Raw genomic sequence first — 12,811 nt, 5'->3', positions numbered from 1 at the left:
CGGGAGCTCCTCCGCCCTCCTCCTGTCCCCTGCGCCGGAAAGTCAGCGTCCCAGGTCCCCAAGCTGCGGCCCGGCAGGGGAGGAGTTAACCGCGGAGGTACCGACTGGGCTCACCGTACCTGCCGCCGCCGCCGCCGCCAGTGGGAGGGACGAGGAAGCGGGAGCCGCCTGGGCGCCAGGAGCGCTCCAGTCTGGCGGGGCGCAGCGCGGGGAGCGGGCGGCCGCGGCTCGGCGCGGCCCGGGGCGTCCGCCAGGGGGCGCGCCGCGACGGGGCGGGAGGGGCCGTCTGGTCTGGGGAATTAGCACCGGGGACGGGCGCGCGCGCAGGTCCCCGGCACATCTGGGCGAGAGCCGAGCCTCTGGAAGCGAGCGGGGCGCCGAGCGCCTGTCTGGAGCGACCGAGCCACCGCGCAGCCGGAGCCCCCTTCAAGACGCTCGGGGCGCACATCTGGGACCGCGAGAGGGGACCGCGCGGCGCGCAGCTGGACGCGGGGAGGGGGCGGCGGCGGCTGCACAGCTGGACCGAAGGGGGCGGGGTCGGTCCCGAGGAAGGGCTGAGGGGGAGGGCCGCGAGCCACCGGGGACCGGAGCATGGGACAGCGCGCCTGAAGGAGCAGTCCGGGGAGGAGGGGGCCCTGGGACCCCGAAAGGAAAGGAGAGAGACACGGGTGAGAGCAGACGAGAAAGATGCAACTGACCCGCTGCTGCTTCGTGTTCCTAGTGCAGGGCAGCCTCTATCTGGTGAGTGGTCCGCGGGGAGCGGCTCGGGGCGGGGGGCCAGAGGATGGGGAGAGCGCGGGAAGCTGCAGAGCCCTGAAACTTTCTCCCTCCCCCCCCCTCCCGGCATCCCGGGATGCGGGCGAACGCTAGAGGATAGGGGAGAGGGCGGGTCCGAGGCCAGAGGCCGGACGGGAAGGGTTAATAGGGGCGGGGAGGAGGGTGCCAGGCTGGCCCACCCACTCCGCGGCTTGATGGCGGGAGGCGCGAGTGACACCAGGGAAAAGGCCCCCCGAGCTGAGTCGCCAAGGATTACCCGACCTCTCGTAGCATCCCAGGACGCGCGCGGAACGGGGGTGGGGCAGGTGACCTGCCCGGTCAGGAGACGCGGGCTTCTTCTCTCCTGACCTCTGGGGCCCAGAGAACCCCCGAACTGTGGGCCCTGGCGCGCCAAGCCCCGGCGGACTGGGGGCGGCCCCCGCGTCCCTGCCTCCCGCCGTCCCTCCCGCTCCCTCCCTCCTCGCCTGTTGTTTTCCTCGCCTCTCCCGGCTGCGCGCAGCCCGAGCCCCACAGGACCTGGGCAGGCGGCTCCCGCCCCAGGCGCTCACAGCAGCTGAGCTGAGCTGAGCGCCCAGAGCCCGCTCCCCCGCGGTCCAGGATGCTCTAGAACCCCACCCCGGACCCTAGCCCCGAGCTTAACTCCCCCCCCCAGACCCATGCCCGCCGCCCCACATCTGCCCCGACCCCAATCCTGTCCTGGAGAAGCCTCAGTGCCACCGGAACTGCCCCTTACTCAAAACAATTCCCATTGATAGCAACCCGCAACCGCAGCCCACTGTTGGGCTGGAGGAGGGAAGGGAGGATGCCTTCCTCGCTTGGCCCTTACCTGGGGCCCTATTCGCTATTGACTGTCTCAACCGTTCAGTGAAACCCTAGAGCCAAGTACGCACAGGTGGGCAGCCAGGAGCCTCCCTTCCTGCCTGTCCTGACCCTGGGGTCACCGGGGACCTGGAAGGCAGGGCCGGCCTTAACTGGAACTGGCTTGGTCACTTGGCTTGTACATGAGCACAGCCAAGGCCAGAGCAAGAGGCATAGAAACTAAACCCTTTTGGAGCCTCCCATTCCATCTCCTCAGGAATCCCTCTGCCCCACCCATGCCATCACCAGTCCAGATGTTGTGGTTAAGCCCGTGTCCCCCTCACCGTCGACACAGACACACTGGTGAAAACTTGGTTTCAGAAACTGAGCAAACACACCTCCGAGCCACTGAGCCTTAGGGAGCCAGGGAGCCTCCCTGTCGCCCTGCTGAGCCCTGCTGAGCCCTGCTGAGCCCTGCTGAGCCCTGCTGGCTCTCTCCACTCTCCTCCTGATGCCTCCCCAAGGTGTGGCCTGTCACCATAGCTGAGCCCGCAGGGGCAAGACAAGCTCTGCCCAGAGTCTGACAGGACGTTCCGGGTGGACACAGGGCTTCGGTAAAAGTCTTTTGCGAAGGTACGAGGCGGGACTGTGCCTCGTGACGGGAGGGAGGGCTGTCACTTGTGACCCGTGTGTCCTGTGGTGATGTAACCTACAAGTCCTGATGTCCTCACCTGCGAAATGGGACTCCGGAGAACTGGTCCCCTCCCCATGCGAGTGCGGTCTCGGCGTGTCATCGCGTGTTCCTGGGAGAAGGCTTTTGCTTCCACAAGCTTTGGCCATCTGGGTGTGGCATTCATGCCTGGTCTCCTAGCCTTAGCAAAACCTGAGCCGATCTGATAACTGACCAGGCCTCTCATTGGATTCTGGGTTCTTAGTTTATGGGCTGTCGGCTGCCTTTGCCTCTAAGGGCAAAGACATTCCTAGGCTAGGAATGGTGTCTCAGGCAGAAGATGGAAACATCTTGAAAGGCGTGAGATGGTGTGTGCGCAGACAGAAGGGAGCTTCCAGGACAAGAACGGGGCTTCCCAAACACCTTGCAGCCCCTTATCTCCAGGCGAAGGACTCTTGGAGGACAGAAGTGATGCTTCTTGGACGTTTCTGGAGTAGAAATTCTACCTCTCCTTCCGTGTGGGGGCTTCTGCAAGATCAGACCCTGAGCCCCTCCCATCTGACTAGGGCCTATCCGGGGAGTAGTGCTGTGTGTCTCGGGTACCTCGTTCCCTGGCCACCCTTCCAGATTTTAAATAGCAGCCAGAGCCTAGTAAAGACAGGACAAGGAGGTTCCTGAAGTATCAGAGCATGAGCGTGGATGGCGAGAGAGCCAGGGCGCACACCTGACCCCAGCACAAGGGAACGAGCGGGTGCCCTCCGCTGCCCAGCCTTAGTTAGACAGGGACAGAGGCCATGCGGGTGGTGATGGGGTGGTCTGCCAGATCTCAAATCCTCCGGGTCCTCTGCGGACAAAACTCTAATTCTCTTTCCGCATCCCTCCCGTAGGTCATCTGTGGCCAAGAGGATGGCCCCCCTGGCTCAGAGGACCCTGAGCATGATGACCACGAGGGCCAGCCTCGGCCTAGAGTGCCTCGGAAGCGAGGTCACATCTCACCTAAGTCCCGCCCCTTGGCCAACTCCACCCTCCTAGGGCTGCTGGCCCCACCTGGGGAGGCTTGGGGTGTCCTCGGGCAGCCCCCCAACCGCCCCAAGCAAAGCCCCCTACCCTCGACCAAGGTGAAAAAAATATTTGGATGGGGTGATTTCTATTCCAACATCAAGACAGTGGCCCTGAACCTGCTGGTCACAGGGAAGATCGTGGACCACGGCAACGGGACCTTCAGCGTCCACTTCCGCCACAACGCCACGGGCCAGGGTAACATCTCCATCAGCCTTGTGCCCCCGAGCAAAGCCGTGGAGTTCCACCAAGAGCAGCAGATCTTCATCGAAGCCAAGGCCTCCAAGATCTTCAACTGCCGGATGGAGTGGGAGAAGGTAGAACGGGGCCGCAGGACCTCGCTCTGTACCCACGACCCTGCCAAGATCTGCTCCCGAGAGCACGCGCAGAGCTCGGCCACCTGGAGCTGCTCTCAGCCCTTCAAGGTCGTGTGCGTCTACATCGCCTTCTACAGCACGGACTACCGGCTGGTGCAGAAGGTGTGCCCAGATTACAACTACCATAGCGATACCCCCTACTACCCATCTGGGTGACCTGGAGAGGCCGCGGAGGTCTGCGCAGGAGGCTGGCTGTCTGGACGCTGCTGGGCAGGGAGAGGGATGGGTCTCAGGAAGGGAGGGGGTGGAGAGCACGAGAGGCCAGGTGGGCCAGGGTCAGGCCTCCGGTGGTGTCGGGGAAGGGTCCCCAGGGCTGACCCCCACCTGAGGTTAGAACGTGTTTGTTATGGAGGAGAAACAGGCCCTGGGCAGCCTTACGGGGCTTTCCCTCTGATCCAAAGCGGATGCTGGGTCCTGAGGCCCCTGAGCAGGCAGGCTGGGCGGCCCCAGATCAAGCCACGGAGAAGACCTTTACCCTTGAGTCCCTCCTTGCCATTCGAAAAGAGACCAGCAGTCCACAAAGGGGAGTCCAACTGTGTAGGCCCGGATAGACGACTTAGGACGGATGGCTCAGTGGCTTCCCTCACGGGGGCTGGCGGTGGGCAGCCCCGAGCCCCTTTCCTGCACAGAGGCTGAAGTGGCGACCTCATCCCCACCCTCAGGTCTTTGCTGTCATGACTACCTGTCGCTAGCAAGCCGAGGCCACCCCTCTCCAAAAGTCCCCTCCCCTTCCAACACTTCCGTACTTGTGTCACCCTGTTGCTGATGGCGCACCATCCTGTCCTTCAGCGGAAGCAGGACTGTTAGCATGTCCTCTTAGCATGAAGGACAAAGAGCAGAAGCCTGGCCTGTGTGCTGCTCGCCCTGCCCTGCCTCTGCCCCTACCCCCTGCTGAGAGTGTTCCCTCAAACAGCCAGCTCTCTGCGTCTGTCTGTCCGTCCGTGAGACTGGGGCATTCTGGAATAGGGACCAGGGCCTCCAATGCCGGGCCTCGAGGCTATCAGTAGAGGGGGGGAGCGCGCGCGCGCGGGAGGCTGGACTGTGTGGCCACGCTGGAACTGTGCCCTAGTGTTGTCTGTGGGGTGGGGGGAGGGGTGGGAAGTCTCGTGAAATGCCCTGTCACTTCCGTGTGCAGAGTCTTGTCCTAGGAGCAGGGAATAAAGCTTTCCCTGGGCACTGTGTTCTGAGTTATCCGGGGGAGAGGGACCACCCCACCCACCCACCCCGTCTGGGTAGCCGCAGACCACCTGGAGCTGGGGCTCGCTGGGGTCTCTGGGCTGCCCCATGGCACCTGAAGGGGCAGCTGGGGGGGGGGGGGCATGAGCCAGCAAGGAAGGTACAGGCCACGTCCTCCTCCACAGGTCCTCACTGAATTGCCATCTCTGTGCCTGCAGGGGGCAGTGGCAGATACCAGCGGTGTCCCGGCTCTGCCATTGTTTTTCTGTCTGGGCTGATGAAGTTCACACACCTCACTGGCCTCTCTCCGTGTCGTGTCCTCCTCTCTGGAGCAGCACTAGCACCCATGAGAGTCCCCTCAGAGGGCTACAGCCTTCCGGGGTCCCTCCTGACTCAGCAGGAGTGGGTGGAGCCTGAGGAGGAGCTGGCCCTGGGCAGAGAGACAGCTGACACACCTTGAACACTGCCTGATGACCTCTAAGCAAACTTGGCTCCAGCGTCAGAGGATGGAGCGATCCCTCTCCGCTCTCTCCAGCTGTGACTCCCATCTGCCTCTTAGGGGAGAAGGGACAGAGTGAGGTGGCGTGGGGACAAACAGAGCAGGAGAGTAGCCACTTCCTCATACAGCTGGGGGTGGCATCAGAATGCATGGAGGCCCAGTCCAGGCTCCCTGACTTGGGGGGGGGGCTCAGCGAAGGGGGGGCTGGAGCCTCCACTGTGTTGCTCCCTCCGGAGGTCATTCTAGGCCTGCTCTCTCTGAAGGTCAGCACTCAGGTCCCCGAGGTCCCTCTTGGAAACAAGGTAGCCGTAATGAGGAGAGTCCTAATGTGAGGGCCAGCAGCCTGACCTCTTCTAGTCTTTGCTCTCTGCCCAGTAGCTCTGAGCCCAGATGGTCCACACTGCGGCACACAGACACTTGGTTGTAGCCCCTCTGTGTGTGACGTGACCTAGAAAGCAAGATGTGAGGGGGGCGGCCGAGGGGCACACTCCCTGTCCAGCTATGCCCTGAGCGGACTCAAGACATACATGCCCCTACACAGCTTTCTCTCACCTCACCCTCCGTACCGTGCCAGTGACTAGGGGTTGGACTCCGCCCCTCCCCAAACCTCCCGCCCCTCCCCCAAGAAAAACCTTGGCTGCTGGGATTGGGAGGGCTCTCCCACCTGTGCCTCTCAGCAGACACTGTCCCAGGGCACCTGTAGGGTCTGGCAGAGGAGGAAGACACTGTGAGGCGCCCCCCCCCTTCCCCACCCCTGTGTGAACACTGAGCCCTTGCAGAGCATGGGGGCACACTGACCTGCCCCTCCTACCCCTCTTCTCCCGTGGAGAGCCAGCTGCTGCCGACAGCTGGAGGGCCCGGCCTTTCTGGCACAACCGTGCTGCCTGCGCAGGGGGTGGGCTCATTTTAATAACTTCATTTCACCCTCATGCACACTCTGCCTCCTTTTCTCTGCCTCCTCCCCCCTTCCACCCCCACCCCCCCAGCAATCGGGCTGTTCTCAATTCGGATTTGGCTAACAAATGTCTACCCAAATCCCAATTCCTTGGAGGAGCCCTCTGGCCTCTCAGGCTTTTTAGATAGTTCTCGGAGCCCCCTCAGTCCTCACAAGGGTAGCGGATCCACTTCCCTGGTGGAGAGGGTACCCAGTTCTGCCCTCCAGCTATGGCATCCCCTGTAGAGACAGACCTTAGGTTTCACCAGGGTCCCAAGGCACCCTGATCTCTCAAGCCTTTGGAAACACCCTCAGGAGACTAGTTCTCGAAGGGTCTCTCCAAGAGAAGGGTGTGGTCCTACCCCCCCCAACCCTTTGACCTCCCTGAGGTACCTTGAGGGCCGGCTCGCAAGCACCTTATCATGCTGTCTGGGGACCCTGGTCTGTCCCGGCCTCCACCTACTAGAGACAAGGGATCTTGTCTCTCTAATAGTGTAGCCCCTGGAGCAAGCCTACCAAACCAGGGGGCTCTCTGAGGACATGGCTTGTGTTTCCCCCATCAGAGTCTTGGGGGGCTGGGGGAGTCACACCTCTCTCCTGAACACTCTTGGAGGAGGAGGAGCGGGGTAGCGCTTCAGACTAAGGTGAAGGCTGTCCCTCTCTCTCATCAGATTAGCATCCTCCTGAGGGCCAGAAAAGAACCACTCTTTTCTAAATGCCAGGGGCACCTGGAGTTGCTTTGCTCATCAGCCTTGCACACACGTGCCACCTGGCCACAGTGGTCCCATCCGTACTGCAGTAACTTCCTCCGTAACCTGTGAGCAAGTAGGGGTGCCAACTGCCAGCCGAGCCCCGTTAGTCCTCCCGGTGAAGCTTAAGCCAAAACTGAATGGGCTTTCTGTCCCTCCTCCCTCTCCTTCATTCTTCTTTCCTAGATGAGCAAGCGGGAACTGAGTCACCCCCTTCCCCATTCTTGGCAGGAATGCCGATGACCTTGCAATGTGGCAGGCTCCCGTGGAGAGGTCCATTGCTCAGAGATGCATGGGTGGGTGGAGAGGGAAGCTGGAGGAAGGGGTTTGTGGGGGCGGAGGCGGCTGAAGGTCATCGGGGACTTGGATCGTGGAGTGGGCATTTGCAGTAGGTTGTGGAAAACTCAATGAAGCAGTGACTCCCAGTTGGGAAGTGATCCAATGTCATGGCTGGGAGTGGGAGAAAGAAATGTTGCTTCCGTGAAGACTCTTACTTCTGAGGTGCTGACTGGAGAACCGGGGAGCTGGGGTGACAGGTGACAGGAGACACCATCAGCCTCGCCAGGCAGAGGCAAGGTGGGGTGGGGGCGGAACCTGCCAGCTATTCGAAGTCCTGGAGTGACAGTATCTCCAAGACACAAATGCCACAAGAGACGTGGATCTTGCCCATCAGAGGCTGGGTTCTGGGTCCATCTGGGACCTTGTTTCCTGTTGACCTGTTGAGCTTTAAAAGGCTGATCCAGCGGGGTGGGGGGGGTGGGGGGGGTGAAGGTTGCTGAGCTCAAGGATTCTCGGTACACCAGCTCAGAGCCACCTAGCTAGGTGTCCCAAGGAACATACTAGTTCTTCCTGAACCACAGAGGCTTCCAAGGAAGAGGATGTGCAGGAAGCTCAAGATGGTCCCTGCTGTGGAATGGATTGTCTGATCTTGGACAAAGGACCATCTCCAAGAACCTCTTTACTTGAGGGTTTTTGTTGTTGTTTATCTGTTTTGTTTTGAGACAGGGTTTCTCTGTGTAGCCTTGTCTGTCCTGAAACTTTCTCTGTAGACCAGGCTGGCCTGGAACACACAGAAATCCACCTGCCTCTGCCTCCAGAGATTAAAAGGTGGCACCACCACCCTCTGGCTTGAATATTTTGAAACAAAGTCTTAGTATGTAACTCGGCCGCCCAGGAATTCAATAGGTAGACCAGACTAGCCTCAAACTTTGAGATGCACCTGCTTCTGCCTCCTGAGAGCTGAGAACAAAGGCGTGTGCCACTCACTCAATGAGCCTCCTTCTTTGAAGAGGTGAAAGGTCTACCTCGGTACATTGTTGGTGAAATTGTTGGTGCGAGGCTGGAGGGTGAGACATGGATTCCTGCTACATGATGCCTGTGGCAGAAATGGCTAATTGACTTGCAGTCTATGCGATGGTGAATCTGCGTTGTCAGCTTGACTGGATTTAGAATGGTGTAGGGGCCACACCTACCCCATTTTGTAGTGTCTGCAAGGGTGTTTCCAGAGAGGTTTAACTGAAAGAGGACGACTGGCCCTGCATGTGGGGAGAACAGTCCCCTAAGCTGGGGGTCCCAGACTGAACCAAAAGAAAGAAAAAGAAGCTTAACACCACACACTCCGGCCCCACACATGATGTCATCCCTTCCCTGCCATGACGGACTGGGTCTCTTCAAACTGCGAGCCCAAACAAACCAACAAACCCTTTCTTTTTATCTGTTTTTGTTACAGGGGCAAGATACCTAATACAGTATCCATTTCCCTTGTCTCTTTAGTGAAGGGATCCCTGGTTGTTAGCTGGGCACACAGCTGCCTGACATAATCCGATATTTTTCAGTCCCTACCCCTGTGCCCCTGCCTTCTACATGTGGCCGTGTGACTGAAGATCTGGCCAGTGACCTTTAGGCCGAGTGATTATACAGTAAATCTCAGGCATCTTAAGATAGAGGTGTTCACTGTTTTTTTCCTTCTTTGTCCCCCATTCACCATCCAGGTTGTAAGCTCTATGAAGATGTGGTCTCTGAGAGCCCTAAGCTTTCTGTGAGAAAAATGAAATTCCCATCTGTATGCCTCTGGTTTAGGGTTCCTCCCCCCCACCCCCCTTTTCTGAGGCAGATCTCACGTAGCCCAGGCCTAGCCTGGCTATATATCAGAAGCTGGCCTTGACCACCTCCCAGGCCTCCTCCCTCTGTCTCTGAGGTCCGGAATCATAGGCAGGTGCCAGCACATCCCAGGGGCTCCATTTCTTGAAGCTGTATCTAGTGCATTTCCTGCAGACTTTGGTCTCCTCATCTGTAGAGTCAAGACAACACCCCCACATCTCACTCGTCTCAGAAATGTGTGTAGACTTCTAGGCAGGAAGGAAAGTGCTGCCCTCTCCTTTCCTCGGCCTCATTTCTGGAGGTGGTAGTACAAGTGGCTTCTTTATTTCAGGGAGCCCCGGGAGCTCAGGATTCTCTGCCCCCCGTCTGAAGGGCCTCCTGGCCCCAAATTCAGTCCTCACGTGTCTAAGTCCCCGTACACATTCTGATGTTGGTGACACACAATCCTCGTTAAGGGCCTGACTGATCCCAGCCAGATGGGATCCTAATTTAATTAAAACCCTTTAATTACCTGCAACAACACTGCTTTGGAAGTCCAGAGGCAGAAGGGGGTTGGTGATGGGAGGGGGCACTGTTGACAGGGCAGAGGAGTGGCTGGCCTATCAGCCCCCAGAGAGCTGGCATTGCCTCCTATGCCTCCCGTGCCTCCCATTGTCGTGGCTACAGAATAGCCAGCACAGCCAGAATTCTGGCTTGGTCTATAGGGCACAGCTGGGACATGGTGGGGAGTGGTTTTACAGAACAGAACCTTGGGAACAGAGTACCAGGCTCTGAAGCCTGATGCTGTCAATGTTGGTTCTGAGCTGAGGGCAGGACCTGCGTGGCCTGTTTAAGGGACCCTGGCCCTAGCCTTGGCCCTGCCCAGATTTCTCTCCAGTGGTGTGTCTAAAGAAACAGGATCACTTCCGTAGCCATCAAAGGAAAGTTTTGCCTCGACCACAGTCACTATTTGCCATCATAGTCCTAGGCATAGAAGAGAATAAAGGCCCACTTTGGTGGGCTGCAGAGGGTTTGTGTGGTTTGAGGACTCCTTTCTGTGATGGGAGAATGAGTTCAGCTAGGCAAGAGCCTGCCAAACCCTGGCAAGGACAGCCCGAAACCCAGACCCGTGAGCTGGGCTATTTATAGGCCTTGTGGACATCATCCGTTAATACCCCTTCTGTTCTTCCTTCGTACTTATTCACTCAACAAATATTGTTTAATAAAGCCTCTCAAACTTCCAGCTGGTCTCCACTGGGCCAGGAGACCCAGACAAGAAGCATTGGTTCACACTGGAGCCATCGCCTCAGAGGAAGTGTTCTATCGGGGTCAATGAGCTGCCGGGGGCTGGAGCAGAAACAGCATTCTCAAGAGGAAGCCGCTCCAGGGTGTGGAAGCCACAGGGCCCTGCCCTTCCCCACCCGAGTCTCCCTCCATAACTACAGTCCGGGAGCTTGCCAGGCTTAGCTTTATGGAAGGGGGTCTTCTAATACCTGGGCCTTTGTGTGCTGTCCTGACAGCGCTCCTCTCCCTGATGTTCTAGAATCTGCTTCCTCGGCCATCCCCTCTCCCCAGCCTCTGCAGAGGCCGAATCCTGACTTGGACTATATGTGCAGGGTTGGGACTCTTAGAAGATGGACTCGGAGGAGAGCGTGCACACAGCACTCTCTCTGCTGTCAGCCTGGAGGCAACCTGAGGCAGGGGGTGTGAGGCTCCACCTGAATGGTCTGGGGAGGTACTTCCCCTAGTATGAAGCTACCTGAACCGGAGTACCCTGGGCACATCAAGGTCTGTGTGTGGGCTCAGGCCAGCTGTGCCTGACAGTGCCCTCCGTGAACACCTTCATTCAGCAGGAGCGGAAGTGGCCGCTGCATCATTGGAACCCCTGCATTCTTGCAAAGAGCAAGGGCAGCAGAGGAAGCACAGCATCAGCGTTGGCACACGTCCTGTGAGTCCTTAGCGGACTGTGCTGTCATCTCTAAAATGGTCTTTAGAAACTCAACAGTGAGATCTTGGGGAATGGAGATGGGTGGCATCTGGCCTAGGATCATGGGTTGTAAAATAAATAAATCTTCTGGCCCCTAACTGCCACCTTCTCTTTATTCCAGGAAGTGTCACCTGGACTTGGGGAAAAAAAAAAAAGAGTCTCCAAGGAGCCAGGGAACCCGAGCTCCCTTCTCCCTGGAGTCAGGGTTAGGCTGTGTAGAGCCGGCATGTGTCTGAAGGGGGTTGGGCTTGAGTCTTACTTGCTGGGTGATTTTCGATGTAGTTCCCTGACCTCTCTGAGAGGGGGCAGTAAGTTTTCTCCATCCGCACCTGCTCACGTAGCTGGGAGCCGGGGGCTCCGTGGCAATGTGGCTGGTTCTGGGTTGTTGCCACTCTGCCACCCACCTCCAACGCCTAAGTATCTCATGGGAGGAGCAATGGTTTCTCCTTTACGGAGCAGGCTGTGTGCTCTGGCAGCTGAGGATCGATTCTGGAGGCAGGCTGCCTGGATTCAAATCCTGGTTCTCACACTTCCTCACTGCAGACATCAGACAAGTCGGTGAACATCTTTATATCTGATTTTTTCTTTCTTTTTTTTTTTTTTTTGGAGGCAGGGTTTCTCTGTATAGCCCTGGCTGTACTGGAACTCACTCTGTAGACCAGGCTAAGCCTTGGACTCAGAGATCCTTTTGCCTGTGCCTCTGAGGTGCTGGGAATAAGTGTGTGCCACCACCTCTGGCTTGCATCTGAAGTTCCTTACCCGTGAAATGGGGATACTCTTTCCCTCTCAGTAAGTATCAGGAAATGTGTTTAGCACAGCCACACACCACAGCCCTGCAACGATCCTGTGTGGGAGGCCTGGAGGATAGCGGCCATGGGCTGTTATGCCTTGCTCCAGAAAGAATGGACAAGAAAAAAAGAATCTTAAGTAAGGGCTGAAGGCTGTCATGGCTTTTTACAAAATACGTAAGAGCAGGGCCCTTGTGGGTATCCTATAGTTCCATGGGTCCAGACCCTGCTTCTGCTGGCTCTAGTAAGCCCCTTCCAGCACGACTGAATACCCTTCCACGCCTCTACCCACAAACAATATACAATTCTGAGAATGTGGTGGCCACAGGGGCTTTATTTAGAGGGTGAGTTAATAACCAGAATGCAGCCCCCAAATACATTCTAGGCCTGGGTGCTCTCCTACCCTACTTCACCAGGGTTTCAACCCCACTCTGGGACCCCCAGCTATGTCCAGGTCAAAGCCAGCCCCTTCCCTTTCTCCTTGGCCACCCACATGATCTTCAGCCACTTGAGAGAAAAATGGTCTCCAAGGTGACCAGGATCCTCTTTCTCAGGTCAGGACAAGGCTCTATCCAGACAGCACAGCTAGGTTTGAGTCTCAGACCTCTCCCCAGTTCCCTTTGCATGACTAGTTCATCAGCCTGGATAGCCCCAGGGTCCCTTGCTGGTTCCCCCTTCGTGTGTAAAACACGGCCTTGCCTTGGATGGGACCCTTGAGGGTGAGGACTCTTGCACTTCGCAGTGAGTTCTCCGCATGGCCCCGTGTGAGCCATTTCTTTTACATCCTGGAAGGGCTGAGGACATGGGAGACACAGGACTTAGGAGGTCTCAATCACAGGTAAGTCCTGAACTTAGCAGGTCTGTAGACACCTCCCGTAGTGACAGAGAAGCAGCTGGAGAGAAGCTTGCACTCCTCCA

General features: G+C 58.0%; 1 protein-coding gene across 1 annotated transcript; it reads left to right on the top strand.

Annotated features, from left to right (window-relative positions):
• The first annotated feature begins 297 nt into the window (after window positions 1-297).
• Nxph3 (neurexophilin 3) lies at window positions 298-4,845 on the top strand. The gene is made up of 2 exons (XM_055620104.1): window positions 298-741; window positions 3,133-4,845. The coding sequence occupies exons 1-2, from the start codon at window positions 688-690 to the stop codon at window positions 3,835-3,837; spliced, it is 759 nt and encodes a 252-aa protein (XP_055476079.1). The 5' UTR covers window positions 298-687; the 3' UTR covers window positions 3,838-4,845.
• The last annotated feature ends 7,966 nt before the right edge of the window (window positions 4,846-12,811 follow it).

Source organism: Psammomys obesus, unplaced genomic scaffold (genome assembly GCF_907164565.1).
Source record: "Psammomys obesus unplaced genomic scaffold, mPsaObe1.curated_primary_1811, whole genome shotgun sequence".
NCBI lineage: Eukaryota > Metazoa > Chordata > Mammalia > Rodentia > Muridae > Psammomys > Psammomys obesus.
The sequence above is the reverse complement of the archived record's forward strand: the minus strand, read 5'-3'. Positions and strand labels throughout refer to the sequence as shown.